General features: G+C 52.0%; 1 protein-coding gene across 1 annotated transcript; it reads right to left on the reverse strand.

The window, feature by feature from the left end:
- Nucleotides 1-1,697: 1,697 nt before the first annotated feature.
- On the reverse strand, nt 1,698-21,045 carry LOC102682711 (alpha-1A adrenergic receptor). Its single transcript, XM_006631736.3, has 2 exons — nt 19,638-21,045; nt 1,698-2,369 (listed from the first exon to the last, which is right to left on the reverse strand). Exons 1-2 carry the CDS (start codon nt 20,599-20,601, stop codon nt 1,783-1,785), a joined length of 1,551 nt encoding a protein of 516 aa, XP_006631799.2. The 5' UTR covers nt 20,602-21,045; the 3' UTR covers nt 1,698-1,782.
- Between the last annotated feature and the right edge of the window lie 207 nt (nt 21,046-21,252).

The raw sequence follows: 21,252 nt of genomic DNA on the forward strand, positions 1-21,252 counted from the left end.
TGTGAAACTGCGGTCACCGCCCTTATTGGGACAGCGCGCTAATCCTAAACCGGTCTCAGGATGCTCTTTTCAGTGTCTCCGTAATCTTAATGTTTTTTTTTTGCGACATGTTGCGACATGAGATGTTTTGGAATTTTCCGAAGAGTTGCCAATTTAATATGATGGAAGACAAGTTTCGGGTACAATCCTGCAACTTCTTCCCTTTCCAGAAGGAGGAGTCTGTTTTGAAAAGCATTTTGCTCTGCCTTTACTCAAAGACTGATACCTGGAAAACTTTGACCCTGCTGTGCAAAAACACTCTGCACTGCTCTGCACTCAGTGACCCCTCCTTATGCAGAAGCACCAGTCTGTGCTGATCTTCCACTGAGACTGCAGGCTGTCTGTGCTGAGCTGACAGATCTGTGGGCTCCGGTACACAGACCGGTCTTCAGCTCTGTGGGTGTGTGGAGGAACAGCTGATGTTAATGTTGAGGAGAACCTGACAGTGAGTCAATCAGATCTGATGGGGAAATGAGATTAATACAGTAGCTAGCATAACAATACTGGTTTATTTACAGTTTACCTTCAACTGTTGTGGATCAGTGTGAATTGATGAATAAAAGGCTCTCTTCTCACCCAAATTAACAAAATATGTTCTAACAGTAAAAAAAACCCGCTGTCTTTAAGTAAATTATTTCAGCTGATAATATACATACAGTACACTGCAACTCTTGATGGTGTCTAAGATGTTAGAGCAACAACACAACCTCATATGCATCTTCAGGAAACTTCATCAAGATTTAATTAGTCTCAAGTCTCTTAATAATTTGTGTGCATTTTTTAGAGTGCATCTCAAATCACTCTACACCTGAGAGCCCTGAACTGGTTCCCTTTAGGTTTCATACATAAAATGCCCAGTATTCTGAAGAGTCACACTATGGTTATAAAGTCAGCGACTCCATTAACCTTTATCGACCAGTGCCGGTCCATATCCTGTGCAATGCACGAATACATTCGTCTATGCGTGTTTGTGCGTATAACGGGGAAAACAGAAGACGTATTTCAGAGACCACAAGGACGACGTGTCTCCTCCAGCAAAAATCAAGAGTCACACGGACACAAGTTAAACATCTCTTGCCTCAGCCCGCAGTTCCCAAGAATACCGTAGATTTACAGACTCGCAAGATACAAGTGAAATGCGCATCGTGCAAGATGCGTTCACTTATTTCGGTGTGTCCGTCGCTGTTAGCTCAGACATCGATCTGTCGAGGCTCTCGTGGGCAGTTACCCGCCAGCGTCCGTGTCACAGCTGCCTGGCGCAGTCCAGTCCTATCCTATGTGCAGCGGGGCTCTCACCCTCTTCTTCAGGCCCGCTCAGTTACAGCAGTGACGTCACCGCCCTCTCTGACAGCGGGACAGTGACGAACCCTGCCGCGGCCTGCAGGCGTCGGACTCGCTCAAGCGAGCCCGGTCCCGGCTGCAGCTCGACGGGTCCGCGCTACGACCCAGAGGCTGCGGGCTCGAGTGTTACCGATGGTCTGCGCTGAAGGGGGTGGCGAGTGCGCGGGGGCTCTCTGGGCTGTGCGCCAGACGCCGACTCCGGCTCACAGCCCGTCTCCGTCCACCCCGGCAGGCTTCGTTCGCAGACAGCCGAGTTCCCCACCCATTGGTCATCCCAGACTCGGTGGGTTAACAAGGAAACAAAGGGCAGGTCCGCTAAAACAACAAGAAACAACCAGAAACACAGCGCGGCCCGGCGTGCGGTACCCGCCGCCTGCGCCCCCGAACCGCCGGACCGCTGGTTCACTCCGACACCAGGGCGAACCCGCCCACACGGCCGCTCCCCGCTGGCCCCTGGCCATAGGGGAGGCCGTGGGCCTGAGGGGGCCCCAGGCAGAGGGCGTAGGGTCTCTGCAGCGGGAGCGCGCTGCTCCCGTTGCGCTCCGGGAGCCCCCGGCACAGGCAGCCGCCGTCCAGCCTCCCCGCCAGGGGCCGGAGCTGGCTGTCGGTCGGGCTGCCGGGGAGGGAGGAGGTGCAGGGCCGCCAGGCGTGGGGGGCGCCCGGCTCGTGGTGTCGGTCCGGCCCGATGCACAGGCAGCTGGGGCTGGGCGAGGACAGCCTCCTCTGGCTCCCGTTGAAGAAGATGGAGTCCACGGAGTCTTTGCGGGAGTAGTCGGAGGAGTCGAGGTGGGAGGTGCGGTAGTTGGAGGCCTTCCAGCCCGGGCGTTTCCTGCGCCGGCACTGGCACCGGAGGATGCGGATGAAGGCCCTCTTGAACTCCTTGCTGGAGCAGGGGTAGATGATGGGGTTCAGGCAGCTGTTGAAGTAGCCCAGCCAGAAGATCACCTTGAACAAGGTCTCGGGAGGCCGCAGATGGGTGTTGAAAGATCCTGGAAGAGTGGAAGGATTTGTTTTTTTTAAAAAAAACGTATTCACCCCTGGCTCAGGCGAAACTACCAGTAGCACAAAATCAATCTGATTGGCGTGTTCAGCTCCTGAACTCGCCCCGTTGGCGGCGCTGCATGCAAGTCTATATTTGAACAGCAGGTGGCAGTACAGGCTCACTAGCGCGGGATATTCTTGCAAGTCACTGGTTGCTCTCGGGATGTGTCGATCAAACTGCAGATTTTGTGTGCCTGCACTGATTCTGTCCTTACCATTAACAAGGGTGTGTCTAATATCCAACTCGGATAGGAGCATTCCCTATATTCATCGTGAATTTACGGTCTGCATATCTCTGCAGTTAACCACTCTGGCTAATCTGATCCGACTTCATAAAACAAAACGGCAAATTGTTACTTTTCACCCTTAATCATGTACAGGACACATCTAGAAATGAAAGTCTTTCCCATGATGCAACTCCCTGTTTCTTTACTGTAAATATACTGATGCACACTGAAAATGCAACACTGACAGCTCAGTGTGCACATAATACAGTATTATTATTTACACTTGAAACAGTGAGCAGAAATGTTGAGCAGTATCGCTCCTGAGGATAAAAAAAGGTGGCGCTCACGTCATGTGATATAAAAAAGGAAGGAGTTGTGTGTTAGAGTCCATTTTCAAACCACTTCTTCCAATTCAGAGTCATGGGGGAGCCAGAGCCTCTCACGGCAAGCAAAAGACTCAAATTGGGGTACACCCTGCACAGGACACCAGTCCATTGCAGGGCACCCACACACAGACACAAACATGCACACACTTACACCAGGGCCAGGTTCCCAGAAAGTAATGAACCTACCAGTGTGTCTTTGCACTGTAGGAGGAAACCCACGCAAACATGGGGTGAACATACAAACCCCACATAGATAGCACCCCAGAAATTAAACCCAGGACCCCAGCTCCATGAGGCAGCGGTGCTAAACACTGTGCCACCCCTGTGTTAGAGATAAACTACTAGAAATAAGCAGATTAAGAATGTGTGTAGTCACTCAAAATGACAATGACAATTGACTGCATGTGAAAGCAGTGAGAGGTAGATGTGCACCACGCCCCATGTCAGCAGCCGAGATGAACTGCTTGCTGTGGCTTTGGTTCATTATGGTTTTTCTGTGAGCGCGGCTATCTGGAGAGTGAGGCGCTCTGTATGAAGCACTAGCAGACCAGTCCAGAGAGACCAGGAGACCGGTTCTGTGAGGGACAGGGTTCTGGAGGGCAGAGGGCCACCACCCAGGCTCGGGACTCTCCTGTCCAACCGATTCGACCTGTGTATCAGTTTTCAGCAGCACGAGAAACTCCAGGAAGAAACAGCCTGCATTTCAGCTGCGTGACTGCAGCTCACCATCTGCTTGAAAATGAACTGCAGAGTTAAAGCTGACAGCCGGGAGATGAAGTTGCTGTCTTTTGCAGGCCGGAGAACATCTGAAGTGATGGAAGAGAGAGAGCTGGAGTGTTGTAATCAGTGATAAACTGCACTTTGCCCTGGCCAGACCTGACAGAAGATAGGAGGACTCTCTTTTTAACAGAACAGTGCCCTTGGTGTAGACTGGGGAGGAGCAGCTCACTGCAGTCACAAGACTGATCAGGAGACTGTGCTTCAGCACTAACAGGACTGTGTCCTGTGTTGGTGTCCATGGAAGTGATACCTGATATGCTAAATGTGCAAAGGTTTTGAGAGATTGCTACGTTACATACTGTGAACTCACCACGATTCCTTGAGCTTTTATTTTTGTGCTCATTTTCTGTGACGTCAAGTGGCTGAAAGCACTATTCTCACTACAGCTGGCTCGTACAACCCATAAACTCACGAGCCTGTACACATACAAACCAGCTCTTTCTCACACACACGAGCCTGTACACACAGACGAGCCCAATCACACACAAGCCCATACACACACGAGCCTGAACACACACACAAGCCTGAATTCATGAGGTGGGTGGAAGCTGAGGCACGTGGGGAAAACCTACATGAATACCACGCAAACTCCACACAGAAGGCCCATGCCAGACTCAAACCTAATCCCCACACCTAACTTACCATGTTCTGCAAGGCAAGCACTGGTAACTGCCAGGCCACTGTGCCTCCCGTTAAATATCTGAAAATGCTCAAATTTCAGGACCATTATGTCTCAGTGAGGCCCATGTATTTTATGCATCAGTATATATGTATTTAGAAAGCAGGATGGGCTGTTGAATGTGACCCAAATGGAATTACCTGCCTATTACCTGTTATTGTTTTTAAATGCTCACAATGAAAAACAGACACCTGACTTTACCAGACTGCACTGGTACCTGCTGACAGTCATGGCGCTCAGGACATACTGGGGCTGCAAGCAGAGTTAGCGCACAGCTTGTGTGGATCTCACATTCTTTTACCATTACACACATGTAGATGGCTGTGGAATTAAAAACAAATCTCAAACCTTGGCAATAAGTCCATCTCTCTGTCTGTATTATTTCTCTTCCAGGCTCTGAATGTTTCCAGAACTGGAACGGTGACCAACAGCTCAGTGTCCTGCAGTCTGAAAGATGACAGACACTGTTGCACACTCCCTGAGCAGAGTGTCAGGGTGCAGAGTCACAGCTGGGTGATACACACTCCCTGAGCAGAGTGTCAGGGTGCAGAGTCACAGCTGGGTGCAGCACACTCCCTGAGCAGAGTGTCAGGGTGCAGAGTCACAGCTGGGTGATACACACTCCCTGAGCAGAGTGTCAGGGTGCAGAGTCACAGCTGGGTGCAGCACACTCCCTGAGCAGAGTGTCAGGGTGCACAGTCACAGCTGGGTGCAGCACACTCCCTGAGCAGAGTGTCAGGGTGCAGAGTCACAGCTGGGTGATACACACTCCCTGAGCAGAGTGTCAGGGTGCAGAGTCACAGCTGGGTGATACACACTCCCTGAGCAGAGTGTCAGGGTGCACAGTCACAGCTGGGTGCAGCACACTCCCTGAGCAGAGTGTCAGGGTGCAGAGTCACAGCTGGGTGATACACACTCCCTGAGCAGAGTGTCAGGGTGCAGAGTCACAGCTGGGTGATACACACTCCCTGAGCAGAGTGTCAGGGTGCAGAGTCACAGCTGGGTGATACACACTCCCTGAGCAGAGTGTCAGGGTGCAGAGTCACAGCTGGGTGATACACACTCCCTGAGCAGAGTGTCAGGGTGCACAGTCACAGCTGGGTGCAGCACACTCCCTGAGCAGAGTGTCAGGGTGCAGAGTCACAGCTGGGTGATACACACTCCCTGAGCAGAGTGTCAGGGTGCAGAGTCACAGCTGGGTGATACACACTCCCTGAGCAGAGTGTCAGGGTGTAGAGTCACAGCTGGGTGATACACACTCCCTGAGCAGAGTGTCAGGGTGCAGAGTCACAGCTGGGTGATACACACTCCCTGAGCAGAGTGTCAGGGTGCAGAGTCACAGCTGGGTGCAGCACACTCCCTGAGCAGAGTGTCAGGGTGCACAGTCACAGCTGGGTGATACACACTCCCTGAGCAGAGTGTCAGGGTGCACAGTCACAGCTGGGTGATACACACTCCCTGAGCAGAGTGTCAGGGTGCAGAGTCACAGCTGGGTGATACACACTCCCTGAGCAGAGTGCCAGGGTGCAGAGTCACAGCTGGGTGATACACACTCCCTGAGCAGAGTGTCAGGGTGCAGAGTCACAGCTGGGTGATACACACTCCCTGAGCAGAGTGTCAGGGTGCAGAGTCACAGCTGGGTGATACACACTCCCTGAGCAGAGTGTCAGGGTGCAGAGTCACAGCTGGGTGATACACACTCCCTGAGCAGAGTGTCAGGGTGCAGAGTCACAGCTGGGTGATACACACTCCCTGAGCAGAGTGTCAGGGTGCAGAGTCACAGCTGGGTGATACACACTCCCTGAGCAGAGTGTCAGGGTGCACAGTCACAGCTGGGTGATACACACTCCCTGAGCAGAGTGTCAGGGTGCACAGTCACAGCTGGGTGATACACACTCCCTGAGCAGAGTGTCAGGGTGTAGAGTCACAGCTGGGTGATACACACTCCCTGAGCAGAGTGTCAGGGTGCAGAGTCACAGCTGGGTGATACACACTCCCTGAGCAGAGTGTCAGGGTGCAGAGTCACAGCTGGGTGATACACACTCCCTGAGCAGAGTGTCAGGGTGCAGAGTCACAGCTGGGTGATACACACTCCCTGAGCAGAGTGTCAGGGTGCAGAGTCACAGCTGGGTGATACACACTCCCTGAGCAGAGTGTCAGGGTGCACAGTCACAGCTGGGTGATACACACTCCCTGAGCAGAGTGTCAGGGTGCACAGTCACAGCTGGGTGATACACACTCCCTGAGCAGAGTGTCAGGGTGTAGAGTCACAGCTGGGTGATACACACTCCCTGAGCAGAGTGTCAGGGTGCAGAGTCACAGCTGGGTGCAGCACACTCCCTGAGCAGAGTGTCAGGGTGCAGAGTCACAGCTGGGTGATACACACTCCCTGAGCAGAGTGTCAGGGTGCAGAGTCACAGCTGGGTGATACACACTCCCTGAGCAGAGTGTCAGGGTGCAGAGTCACAGCTGGGTGATACACACTCCCTGAGCAGAGTGTCAGGGTGCAGAGTCACAGCTGGGTGCAGCACACTCCCTGAGCAGAGTAAGGAGTCTAACAGTGTCTAACACTGCCGCTTGGAAAAACAAGACTCTTCCTTCCCCATAGAAGACCCCGCCCTGCCCTGCAATATTCAGACCTGCACTGTTTACACACAGGTGTTTATCCTGCAATTCTCCTGGCCGGCTGTAATCGCTGAATCACCCCTGCGCTCCGATTACCCCTCTGTCAGCAGCCTCTGCGGGCCCTCAGACCCACGGGCGCGCTCCTGCTCGCGCCTCGCGCCAGGGACGTGACACGAGGCCAGGGGAGCAGGAATTTTAAGTGCCGTTAAAATAAACTTCGAGCGCGGACGCGGGGTTGCTAAATGTGGCTTACAGGCGAAAGAAAGCGGCAAACAGAGATTCAAAACCAGTAACAACAACAACAACAATAGTAATGGATTGGCCTTCTTCCTAAAGAAAGCACGCGTTTTTTTTTTGCAGTTACTGCCTCCGTTAATAGACTCCCAGGGAAAACAAAACAGGAACAGTCGAGCAAAGAATGCGAGTCGTGCGAGACGGAAATCCAGCAACAACCAACAACAGTTATGTGTAAATGAAACACATACGTATACAGTATACCGATTCGTTTAACTGCGCTGTTCCACTTGTGGGGTGATTCGTGGGGTGGCGCGGGCCCTCCCTGTCAATCCACCCCCTCTGCCCCCTCCCGAACGCCCTGCGTGTACCCCTGCAGGGGGGGTGGCGAGAGAGGCAGGAGTTGGGGTCACATCTCGATAATCCCCGCCGCCAGAACCAGGAAATTCCTTGCCTTCCCCTCGTGCCAAAGCCGAGCTGAAACCAGAGCCTGCGAGCGGGAAGATTAATCGGCGCGGAGCTCAGACACCGGGAGCCCAGTCTGCGCTTGCATCTCGAAAACCTTCACAGTCCGCACCGTGTGGCGTCTCTGGTTGCCGTCCGAGAGCCGTGGCAGCCACGGTGGGCTGCGTGACAAAATCCAGCGGGCAATCGACGCCGTTCATACCGATCATTATTCAACCCGCAGGACATCCAGTCGTCCAGCGGTTTGAGCGTAAACGATTCCTTAACAACGCTTGTTTTTAACCACCTTGAGGGCCCGTCGCGTCGCGTCGTTGGCGATTTCCCCGATCAGTGTCGTGGGAGCGTGTGGGAAGGCCGAATACCTCTCTCTGTGTGTGTGAGTGTGTGTGTGTGTGTGTGTGTGTGTGAACTTGGGAAGGCTGTGTGAACGTCTTCTATTCTCACAGCATTCCTCAGAAAGTCGCACGAAGCGGCTTCAATATATCACGAGAGCCCGGCCCTACAGTGAGGGCGACGATAGGAAAAGTGCATATTTGGTTTCATGAAGGGAAGACACGGAGAACCAAGGGGTTTGAGCCGTACTGGATTTTGATTCTTTTTTAACGCAACATGCATCAAGCGCATGTTGCAGCTGCGGATTGTCTCGTTTACCGAAGCGGTGCAGACCGGCCCTGTGTAACCCGAAAGACCACCTACGGCACGACTGGACGGGTTTCTCTCGGGGCTTGTGTGTTGGCGAAACACGCGGCGCAGAGATCAAAATAGTTGTCTAGGAATCCCATCACAAACACGACAGAGCTGGAACAAAGCTTACTGCTCCGTCCAAAATCGTCAGAGCACATCCTTCCTTCCTTCAAACAAACAGGTAACAAGCTTCACGCTGTGCCCCCTCAGAAGAAATAGCGCTCTGTAAACACAGCATCCTGTTTTTCTCTTTGGCTACTGTACGGTATTATTTATATACTTGGCAGGCTTCTTTCACCCCAAGTGAACAGCTTGTATTCCCATTCAGTGTGGTGGGAGTTCAACTGCAGTAACCCCGGAGGAGTGGGGGGATTCGAACCCAGGGCTGCTGCACCATGCGGCTGCCTCGTGGTGCTTGTGCAAAAACAACTACAGAATCTGTTTCGGGCGGCAGGCCCTCACACCAAAACAGTTTCCTTTGCAGGCCCCTGAGATCACCATTCCTTGGCAATATGAGGGCAGGGCTGGAAAGCAAATAGCTCCACTATCACAGAATGTAATCTTGCAGAACCCTCTGACTTCTGCCAATTACAACAACCGAACGTGATCCAAATATGGATCTCAGCAGCTTTAAAACGGAATCTTGTTGCACGGTCGTTTATAATCCTGTGCCTTGACCCATCCTTCCATCTTCTGACTGCTTTGTCCAGTACAGGGTCAAGGGGGAGCCGCAGCCTATCCCAGCAAGCGATGGGACAAGGCAGGACACACCCTGGACTGGGACACCAGTCCATCACAGGGCCATACAGACACCCGCTCACGCCAGGGCCAATTTTCCCAGAAGCCAATTAACCTACCAGCATGCCCTGGGACTGTGGGAAGAAACCACAACACCTGGAGGACACCATGCAAAAACTGGTGAGAACATGCAAACTCCACACAGACAGCACCCTGGTCTGGAACTACACCCAGAGCCCCAGTGCTGTGGGGGAGCTGTGCTGACCGTTGCATCACTGTGCAGCCCCCAAGTCTCGATAATACCACTTCATCAATGCTGTTTGTCTTCAAAAGCTTTCTGAAGAAAACTGTTTCACAGCTGCGTACCGAGACGCACTGAAGCAATTTTCTTGTCAATACAGTTCAGTGGGGTTTTGTCCAAGAGGCACAAATGAGTTCCGCATGTTTGGCAGCCCCAAACTAATACACTGATACTGTAGAGGAAATACCCGTTCCTCTGATCACACAGCTGTGGGAGCAGCAGCAGGAGCAGTGAGTAACCTGGAGCTCCTGTCATATGAAAATGAGCACCCAAGCTTCTCAAGCGGTTCAGCTATCCAGCAGTTGGGTTCTTCCTTGAGCATCTGCATCAGGCCCTGCGTGGCGCAAGAGTGGGGTGGTGGTGGTGGGGGGGGATTCGTTCCCAGCCTGGATTCAATCTCCATTCCCCTAAAGCACAAGACAAGAGAGGATTTCCAAGCGGTGGGGAAATCCACTGTCCCAGAAGGTTAAAACCCCCGGGCTGTATCAGGGCGCTGATGGGTTTGTGCCAGCTCAGGTTTGTGCTTGGTGATGTGTCGAGTGCCTTTTATGTCAGTCTCTGGGAAGGCAGCTGCTTCTTAGGGCTTCTTAGGGCTGTGCTCTCTATAAGGAGAGGGGAGCCCGAGCCACAACATTGTCAGATGAACCTTTTGAAACTGTGGTACAACAAGGCACACAGGCCTGAGAGCCGTGCCCTGAGTAGCACAGTGCCTGTTGGACGAGGGGCAGGCTGGTGGTGAGATGGTTAGCTCTGGGTTTGACCCTGACCTCGAACACCTGCCTGTGGGGAGTCTGCATGTGCTCCTTGTGTTTTTCGGGGGTCTTCGATTGTTTCTCATCGCATGTGCTCTCCCTCCTGCCTGGCCTACTGTCCACCAGACAGGGACTCTGGTTTTCTGTGACCTTCATTGTGAGGGTACATGACTCTGGTGGATGGAGGAGTGCTGCAGTGAATGTGGACATACAGCCATGCTGCGTCCAGAATGGGTTTATGATGGACTTCATCTCACCTTGAAACTCTAACTGAGCTCAGAGGGCACTCAAGCCGCTGTGACTTAAGAGTGGAGACTCCTGAAAGCACTACAGCGCTGCTACTGCGAAGGCCAAACATGACGGCCGGCCACAGGACCCGTGGGAATTGTCTCGCGTGGTTTCTTGTGACGGACGGAAAACCGCGACGGAAGGCAGGAGCTGCGCCTCAAGCACCGCGCGACTCGCCCCGGCCGCGCCGAGCCCCGCGAGGCACTCTCCGGCACCCTCTCTACCCTGGGTCTCACGCAATGACGTCATTGGAGGACGCCGCCAAGGCGCTCGGCGGACGAGAGCAGCAGGCGCTGAGACCTGGCGGCCGCGGGGGAACCACTGAAGGGGAATAAAACATGGTCTAAAAAAAGCTACTCAGACTTCCTAGGAGGTCACTAGGTTATGTGGTTGTGGGATTTGGGTATCTCCGGGAAACCCCCCAAATAATCTTTGGCTTATTATATTTCTTCTAGAAATTAATGGTTTGATTAGCTGATCGGGAATTTCTTTATCATTCCGTCACGTAGAAGCGCTGGCAAAAGCAGCGTTTTTCTAAGTTTCTCGAACCGGGTCGCGAAGCTCTAGAGTCTTTCCGAACCCAGTTCGAGTTCGTTTCTCAGGTCCCGGGCTCGTCTGGAAGTGCGGAGTCTGGGGACTGACGGGTCAGAAACGGGTCTCTGGTGTGTTTCGCAAGTGTAGGGGACAGGCTGGGCTCTGGTTTCGCACCCCCCCCGCGATCGCACCGCGCTGAAGTTACCTCTGCCTAAAGATCACTGGGAGTCGACGACCCCCAGAGAAAACAGTTCACCGATGCCTCATCTTCAGCGTTACTTTCCTTGTCCTCCTGTCCTTTTCCCAGCAGATCCAACACAAGTCCTAGCAGATCCGGGGCTGAATACGACCGCTATTTATTTCAGCATACCGAATGGGTATGCAATGAGAAAAAACGTCGCATTAATCGCATTTAATAAAAACTTTCCCTTAAAGAGGCCGAGAATGCTTAATGCCGTCTGTCCTCAATTGCCCGTTGCTGGTGTGGTTTTGCTGTCTGGGAGGCCTGTTCCAGACACCCACAACTCTTGATGTCAAGTGTTGCCAATTTTTAAAATCCCAAATGAGTTTTAGTTTCCCGAGTTGACAGGGTGTCTTTAATTCTGTACTCAGCTGGCAAACACAGGCTTGAAAGTCTCTCCTTAGGCAGGTTTGTTTGTCTTCCCTTATGAGCAGAATGCAAAAAAATGTTAAAACCGGATGACTATACTTTAATTACTCAGACAGGATCTCATCAAGCACCTCAGCTTAACTGCTGTCCAATGTACCCTCAAAACTGTCAAAATCAATTGAGAAAAACAATAGGTTTCAGGCCTGCCCAGTCTGCAGTGGTATTAGAAATTATCATCTATGCAGAACTCAAAGGAGCCTGAATTTGGAACTCAACCACCAGGCAGTTAAGCCTGTCCAAGACACCCACAACTCTTTGTGTAAAGACATTATTCATTCTCTGTGTATTTGCCTCTCCCCATTTTTGTATCACCTGCATCTTTAACTAGATTGCTAACTGTTCTGGAATCTGAATTGCTAACAATGAGGAAGAGCAGATGGCTTGAGTATCCCTGCAGTACACCACTGCTCAACATCTGCCCAATCACAACTTACTGCTCTTCAGATCTGTGCTGTTTCCTGTTTGTCAACAAGTTTTTGATCCACGTTCAACATAACCTTGGATTCCTGTTGCTTTAGCTTGTGCATTAATCAATGAGCAACCTCATCAACAGCTGGCTGGAAAAACAAATGTATCATGTCACATGGGTTACCAGCTGTCCTTGATGCTTGATCAAAGAACTCTAGTATGTTAGTTAAACAAGATCCAGCAGGTTAGCTCAACAAGATTTAGAAAGTTAGTTCAACAAGATTGTTCCTCACTAACTCAATGCTGGCTGTTAATTATTAAAATGACTATTTTCTGAGTATTCCTTATTGAGCTCTGTTATTTCCATAAGTTCATCAGTAACATAAGTAAGACAGATTGGTCTTAGTTATGGGGGATTAGTTATGGTGTTACAGTTATAATTCTCCAATCTGTTACTCTTGGCTGAACAGATGCAGTCCTAAGTGAGAGTAAAATACAGGGGTCTGATGTTATGTGCAGAATATATATTTAACATACAGGGGTGGGGGGTGGGGGTCTTTTTATAGCAAAACCTCAAATATCACCTGTTCAGCAATTCATTAAATAAGGGAAGACCCATCACTCTGGGCATGCATTCACTCATTCACTCTGGGTGCATGTTTACTCATTCACTCTGGGTGCGTGTACACTCACTCGGGGTGCATGTTCGCTCATTCACTTTGGGTGCGTGTTCACTCATTCACTCTGGACAAGTTCTGGCACAAATCCTGGAAACACTGGTGACTGTTTTTACAGATCCATTCTCCTTAACTTTCACTCCATCCCTCACAGTGTCACTAGCTGACCGGATGGCACCCTGCACTAAAAGTTGGAAAAAAATCACAAGCCCTGACACCCTCTTTCTTGAACATGTTTATGCACTAATTTTGGGAATTAACTAATTTGAATTAAGGGTGGCAATGAACATGTATTTCTTGGATGACACAGAAGGGCAGCAGTACGTGCTAAGCAGCTTGCTGTATGTGTCAGGCGGCTCTTCTTCCAGCCCTGACAGAAATTGCACAGGGCTCCCAGTGGTCCCAGTTTGTTGAGCTTGTGTGACGCAATGGAACACAACAGGTGTGAAATACCCAGCAGAGGGAACTGCATAACTATACAAAAAAGGTTCCAGACGAGAGGAGCCATTCAGCCCATCTGGCCTGATTGGTCTTTAGCGGCCAATTGTTTCTTGAAAGAATCCAGGGTATCGGCTTCAACAACATGGCTGGGAGGCTTGTTCCACACTCCCACCACCCTCTGTGTACAGAAGTGCCTCCTGTTCTCAGTTTTCCATGCACATCCATGCGGGTTCCACTGAAAACTCTGAAATCTCAGGGTCGGGTTGAAACTGCGTACGCAGCAGTGGACAGGGGTTTCAGATGAGTGCTGTCCACTGGGCGATCATGCGGTACCAAGCAACACCCTGATAGAGATCTGCTGGAGATCTGTGCCATGCAGAGATCGCCGCTGTCAGGACAGCCTGGGCCTGGCTGTGCGAATGCAGCCATGTGCTGAAACTTCTGTGAGGAAGAACAGGCCCTGGCAACCTCTTCCTCTTATGGTCAAGAATCTGGCCTGTTTCCTCGCTCTGCTGCCTTTGCCAGACCCTGTCCCATAAATTTCCTGGGATAAAATTTCCCTCTTCCCAGCTGCACTCACATACCTGGGTCACGTCTGGCCAGCTTCAAAGGCTGTTAACATGATACTGCTCGGCCAAAGGTCTTCGGAGGTGCCAGTATTTTCATGTCAGATCAGCGGTCTTGAACACAAGTCCCTTCTCGTCTCTGGGAATCCAGATCAGGGTTTCTTCAAAGTTTTTTTTGTTTTCTGGCTACTTTTTGTCATTTTATTTTAGGGTCGGAGAGCCACTGGCATCGTGAGGAGCTGGGGATCTGCGAGACGCGGTCACAGAGGAAAACTGGGCTCTGCCGGCCTGCTGGACAGCCCCGCCCCTGCCGGACTCATCGAACGTTGATGAGAGCGCCTCGCCCGTGTGGCTCCCAGCGCAGTGTCCGTTAGCTGGTACACTGTCCAGACTCGCTCCCACGCGTCATTCCGGGCCGCAGAAAAAAAAAAGACTTCATTCCCCGACTCCTCCTGAGAACATTCCTAGCATCCAGTGGGAAACTCTGGCAGTTTGAGCACTGTCTGTCTGATCTCCTGCAGGGCCCTGCGTTGTGTGCCCATTAATCCTGGCTCTCCCTTTTGCAGATTCTCAGGGCTCCTACAAGGCACAACTGCCCATGTTCGCTCTGCAGCCCTTGTCCAGTTAGTTTTCTCCTCAGAGCTCCCTGAGTCTAGGGTTGGAGTTAGGGTGAGGGTGAGTGGGGGGAAGTTTAGGGTGAGAGTGGAAGTGAGGGTTGGGCACAGGAGGGCTAATCTTCACACACCCCTGAAGCGCAAACGAACCAGATTGAATGAAGGTATTTCACTCTGAATGTATTTATTCCCTGCAATGGCTTTTGTAATCATCCCATTGGAATGAAGCTCCCAAGTTATGGAATTTCTAGGTTCGAGAGAAAGGTCCTGAAACCTGGCACCCAGAACCTCCCTTCGTGCATCTCTCTCGCACCCTCCCCCCCCCCCACCTCCTCATCTACACCTTTGGAGCAGCTCCCTGGCTCATTCCTCACAATAGTGAGGAGGGACGGGGCAGCCTGTCCTCATTGCCATTCACTCAGCTAGGAGAGTCATGCCAAATACGAGTTACATATCTCATAGCTACACCGCATTCACGAGGACCTACACCAGCGGCTGAATTGAAGTTGATGAGAAAAAGGATGTGATGTCCTGTTTTCTAAGCCTTTACTCAAACACCTAGCCAACCAGCAGGTCCAAACAGAAGCTTTACAGCATTGCAACACCTGGGCGTGTTTTCCTGTGAGTTTATTTTTCAGACGCAGCATGATTAGTATCGACCCCCCCCTCCCCCCTCCTCAGATCATTAGGACTCCCCAGACTGCGTTCCTGTTGCCTTGCATGAGACGGCCTCCTTCTGTTTGTTGAAAAGCTCTCTACAGCGCAGCGGAGTGGCTGACTGGGGCGCGCGTCCTGTAAACTACCGCCATGAAGAAAGGTCAGGGGGTCACTGCAGTTTTCCCTTGGCCTGCCCGGTCACAAGACAGGTGCACAGACGGATCTCGATCATGAAATCTTTATCGCTGAAAAGTGGGTCTCCCAAGGACAAAATCTCAGACATCCTCAGATGCTTAGTGGCACCAGTACTTCTCCCAGTCCAGCATTCCTGACTCTGAGAATTCGGCTGTGAGAGGCTAGGAGCCCACTGGGACTGCCTTACAGAATCAAGAATCAAATCGAGAGTCTTAACTGTCTGAAGCCAGTTGAGTGGAATGTCTGTCTGTAATGCGTACTGCTCTCCCAGCCCTGCTGGGATTCGATTCCGGTCCCTCCCAGGCTCTGGGACAGCAGTCAACTCCACCACACAGAAACACTGACTCTCACACAGGCTGGATTCCAGACGTGGGGAGGTGTTGTCCCTTCTGTAACATGCACGGCGTGCTGAGCCCCGTTTCATACAGGATCGCATAAATATCATCGATTGAGAAAATCTAACACAGGCCTGCCTGGCACCAGGGTTTCGTTGCTGCTGTTATTCTGATTTTCTGTAAGATATACTTCTGTGAGTATATCTCTCCTGCACTTTGGCAACACTGCTAGCTTCCCTGCCACATTGTAGAAATAGCTACCAATAGTGTATTCAATGAATTCAGTGCAAGCAGTTGCCCGTGCATACAGCAATGGAAATCTCACACTGTGCCTTTCCTTTACCCACGCCCCTGCGCTGTCGAAACATGTCTTCTTGAAAAAGACTCATTTTAAGTTTGATGCTCAGCTCCAGTCCCTGAAACAGGGACACGGGATCCCAGCACAAAAGCATGACAGGAAGAAATGTAAGAAGACCAGCAAGCAGGGTGGTGATGAGAAGGCACCCTGCCCTGGCTGAGACCGCTCAGGCTGAGCTCTGCCCGGCCTGCAGGGCTCTGTCTCATTTTCTGTGGTCAGTCTCTCTTCACTCCCAATTCGGGGACAGCAGGGAGAGGAAACGGGAATGCGGCCACCAAAATGGAGCACCGTTTAGTCCAGAAAACAAATACCTTAACAACAAAACGCGACTTCTGCTCCTGTTTTTTCTTTCAATTGCCTCTACTTATCTGTCTTTGAAACTGCTGCTTTGTCATTAACAGTACAATTACAGGTACGAAGCGCTGCCCCAGCGCACTCTAGAGCAGACGCTACAGTAAGGAGTGTCGCTGTGCCGCGCGCTGTTCTCGGTTATTAAAATACCCGGAGCGTCGGGGGGCTCATTCGCGTGCCCTCCGATACAGTTTCAGCCTCGCTCCTGCCCTGCGGAGGGCAGCCGGCGCCCCCGGGCACACGGCGCGCGCTGCCGCCCTTTGCGGACACGAGGAGGGTCGTGGTGCTCATGACCGCGGGACAGCTAGGCGTCGCGGGGTGAAGGATGGGACCCACGCGCGGTCCGACCGCCCCCCCCCCAGGAACCCCGAGCCTGGCTTTCTGGGGGTCTGTCCGCAAATCACTATCACCGCACAAATCCCTGCCAGTAAGAGTTGGGAAGGCGAGAGAGGGCAAGTTAACAAGAGTTGGTATGTCGCTCTGAATGCCAGTATTCTGTGCTGTAAACAGCTATAATACACAACAGTCCAGTTTGCGAACGTGAGCGTGTGAGTTATTTGTACAAGAAATGCAATTTGATCTTTCAGTCTTCCAACGTGAAGAAATAATAATAAGAAACATCCTGCCCAACAGCCTCCTCCCCATTTTATCTAGGACAGGAAAGCTGTATAAAACTGTGGAGCACGGAGACGTGCATTTGTACCCAGTGATCTAACGCGCGCTATAAATGATGCTTATAGGTACCACAGCAATGCCACGCCCCGGCTATCGCTTTCCCACGTGCGTCCAGACTCTCCTGCTCGGACCTGCAGCACGGGGTTCTGCTCTCCATCCTGGCGCTGCGGGGTTTTCCCAGGAATTCTCCACACTGAGCGCCTCCAGCCTGTCCTGAATCTGGAATCCCTCTAGAGGTGAAGCCACGCACCTCAGTTTATGCCTGATGGATTATTATCCTAGTTTATTTGAGCGATAGATCATATTAATTCTATATTTCCCCGTATTAGACACTCACACTTTGTCTCATGGCCGAGCTACTTCAGAATACGAAATAGTCAAGTCGTTCACAAAACGTATGAACATTTGGATTTTTGGGGGTACGCGCGTTTCTATTTCTTGTGCTCTCTCGGGAGGTGGTACCGTGTCTTACCGACAAGTTTCTTTTACAACACTGTACGCAGGTGCAGCTTAAAGACATGAATCTTGAAAGACTATAACATGGGCAAGGTCTGTTCTAGGAACGAGTCCTCACGAAAACGCATTCTACACAGATCTTTTCCACGCAGCTTCCCGGAATATTGACCCCCACAGCCTGCTCGGGGTCTGTGGACATCTGATGTCCCGGCGTGCACGCGCCAACGCGTCCCTCGTGAGGTTCTCGGCTGTCCTTGCCGCGAGACAGAAGCACCTTCTTCCGCTCGCGGGCTGAGCGCACCCCCGCCTCAGGACACACAGTCCAAGGCCCGCCGGTCGGACGGGCTCTCGTTTCAGGAATTGAGAGGGAGAGAGATCCCTGGTCTCCTTTTATGTTATTTTCCAAGCCATAAGCTGATAGCGTTAAATGCCACTGTCGCCATTACTAGAATGAACCGGTTTGGATGAAACTAAACCTCGCTGGTTCGAAACCGGGAACAACAAAACCCGACTGCGCGCCGCCGCAGTTCGAGCTTCGAAATACATCGTGCATTAAAAGCCCCCCCTCCCGTGGTGCGACGATAACATGCAATTTAAGAACTAAAAAGTAATTTCAAACTTTACTTTTGCGTACCCCAGCTCTTACCATCAAAGGTGGTGGAGGGGAGTCCTCATTACCTGTAAAGCGCTTTGAGTGGAGTGTCCAGAAAAGCGCTATATAAGTGTAAGCAATTATTAAACCCATTATTACCATTATCACAAGCCCAAGCCAAACAGTTCGCTAAAGGAAGGACTACCCTTCACGTCCATACCTACGATTATCGTCTAATTCAAATGCAGGGCTGCTTCATCAGCTTGCTTTGTCGTTGGATGCGATAAGACAAGTGAACGGACCATACAGAAGAGCACTTCACGGAACAGGAAGCTGAAGTATAGCGCCTTGCGAGCACGTCCTCTATTGACCGCACGAGGCGGAAGTCATAACAAACTGAGCTGGTTTCAACCGCAGAGAGACGAAAAATACAGCCTCGCGCCAGAGGTTAATTTAGGATTTTTAGATTAAGATCCTATTTTATTGTTTACTTCCTGTATGCGCATGCCGTATTTAAACTGTATCTATATTTGCAAGTTCTATATATGTACAAATGGTTATATATATCTACATATTTGCGAAGTGTTTTCTAAACGGAAATCCCACCTTTCACCCGGCTAACAAGTTTTTATTCTGCTATTTTTTCTACACTCGAAGAAGGCTTCACAGCCGAAACGTTGTCTCTCTTCTTCTCTTTTCAGCGTGGAATAAACCTTTACTTGTTCCTTTACAGCCTACGCATGCTGACTCGGCTGCCTGCTGGAAGTTTTGATTCTGTTACCTTGGTCATATTGACTTTTATTTCCTTATTGTCTGCGATCGTGCCTGTGCTCCGCGCCAGAGCAAGAGTTGAGTCCAGCTTGGCTGAATGTGTTTAGTGACATCTCAGCGCGTCAATCAACACCTTTCTCTTAAAGGCTGCTGTTTTCTTAAAATAACCACAAGCAAATATACGCGTCCTAACCACATCGAATTTACGCAGTTCACACCCATTAAAACATTTCAATACATTGAAAAAAAGGGAGGTAATGAAATATCCTTAGTATGCATTAAAATAAAACAATAGGAATAGTTTTTTTTTCCATTGTTATTCACAAAAAAACTGCCTAGATAAAGAAACGATTGCTCTTGTGATATCGGATACGGGAGCTGTTAGACAAATGTTCGCTGTCTCCAGAAAGATTTCCGATATTTAATCAACAGAAATAGAAATAAATCAACAAACTAAAAACTGCCAATGCTATATGACCTGGAGGTGGAGGGAGAGGAATAAAATCTATAAGGGCATCATAATCTTTTCTGACAGCAGAGAGCCCACCGCCAATTCCGTGGAGCCGGATCGCCAGACTTCATCCCGGGGATGTAACCCCAGCACGCCGCCGAGTGCGTGACAGTGGGAGTGGGTCCGTGTCTCTCACGCGCGTGGGTGCGGGTGGGGGGGGAGAAAACGGACGGGCTTTTAAATCAGGGCTCGATAAAGAACTTGAGAAGAGGAAAAAAAACCCCAAGAGAACACATCCCCACCTACCGATGGGCAGGGCCAGGAAGAAGGGCAGCCAGCACAGGATGAACATGCCCACCACGATGCCCAGAGTCTTGGCCGCCTTCTTCTCCCGCGAGAACTTGAGCAGCCGGACGGTCAGCGAGCTCCGGATGTGTTGCGCTCGGCCCCTGCCGGCCCCCGCGCCCTCCTCGCTGGCCTGGGAGCCCCGGTAGTGGATCCGCAGCGTGAATTCCTTGGCGTTGCTCCTCTCCTTCATCACCCCGGCCTCCAGGTTCCGGGTGGTGCGCTTGGCGACGATGTACACCCGGCAGTACATGGCCAGGATGACGGCCAGCGGGATGTAGAAGGAGCCCAGGGAGGAGAACAGCGCGTAAAACGGCTCTTCGGTGATGACGCAGACCTTCTCGTCCGGGGGCGCCGGCTGCTTCCAGCCCAGCAGGGGCCCGATGGAGATGACGAGGGAGAGCCCCCAGACGCCCAGCATGGCCAGCACGGCCCTGCCCTCCGTCACGATGGTCGGGTACTGCAGGGAGTACCGGACGCCGATGTAGCGGTCGATGGAGATGACGCACAGGCTCATGATGGAGGCGGTGCAGCACAGCACGTCCACGGCCGCCCAGATGTCGCAGAACACCCGGCCGAAGACCCAGTAGTCCACGATCTCCAGCGTGGCCGAGACGGGCAGCACGGTGGTGCCCAGCAGCAGGTCGGCGATGGCCAGGTTGATGATGAAGTAGTTGGTGGGCGTGCGCAGGTGACGGTTGCAGACCACCGACAGGATGACCAGGATGTTGCCCACTATGGCGAAGGAGATGAAGGCGCCCAGCACGATGCCCAGCGCGGCCGCCCTCGTGACGTCCAGGGAAGGGAACAGCGTCTGGTTCCCGGAGGTCCCGTTGGAGAGATTGGCGGGCAGTTCCCCATCGTGGGGCGCAAGCCGCGGCGAAGACGCGTTAACCCCGAGGGCATCTCTAGCGTCCAGACTCATCGTGAGAGGCGCGACCCTCCATAGCAGGCAGGCGTGCGGCGGGGCGGCAGCAGACCGGGCAAACTTCGACGATCGACGACAGACGAGTAGCTTTCTTCTCCTCTGCACGCACTTAATCGGAGTGTTCGTTAATCGCACGGCCACACGCAGGGTCCAAAAAGTGCGTTTGCTGTTCTTTGTCGACTCGGCCCCCCCAAAAAAAGCTTTAAAAAAAGTTTACCTTTTGCGCTATATGGTTGTTTTCACTTCAGCTGGACGCAAAGACCCTCTCTCTCTCTCTCTTTCCCGACCTCCGTTTGAACTCTGCAGTCCCTGTTGAAATTGGCCCAGGCAGCAGAATAGGAGCGACAGATAAGGCTAAGCCCTCCTGACTCCACAGAGCGCCGATGCGCTAGCGAGCTGCGTGCCTGCTCCCCGACCGTGCCTACACAGCTATGAATGGAGAGGCCAGCGTGCGCTAGCTAGAGACCAGTGTGTGTGTGGGGTGGGGCGTACACAACAAATGACGTCACGCATTCTGAAAGCTATGCCGCGAGGGAGCCGAAGGTGCGGGCGCAGACCGGGCAGGCGCCCGTGGAAGGTGGCGAGAGCGCCCGTGTCCGGCGGCGCTACTCTCAGAGCCGCCTCCGCCGCCCTCCGACGGGACCGTCC

Source organism: Lepisosteus oculatus, chromosome 11 (assembly GCF_040954835.1).
Source record: "Lepisosteus oculatus isolate fLepOcu1 chromosome 11, fLepOcu1.hap2, whole genome shotgun sequence".
Classification (NCBI taxonomy): Eukaryota; Metazoa; Chordata; class Actinopteri; order Semionotiformes; family Lepisosteidae; genus Lepisosteus; species Lepisosteus oculatus.

Excerpts from the sequence above, each read along its gene's own strand:
- LOC102682711 (XM_006631736.3), bottom strand. The coding sequence starts at position 20,601 with ATGAGTCTGGACGCTAGAGATGCCCTCGGGGTTAACGCGTCTTCGCCG. Across the intron at positions 2,370-19,637 it reads CTTCCTGGCCCTGCCCATCG|GATCTTTCAACACCCATCTG; the intron begins GTAGGTGGGGAT and ends CCACTCTTCCAG.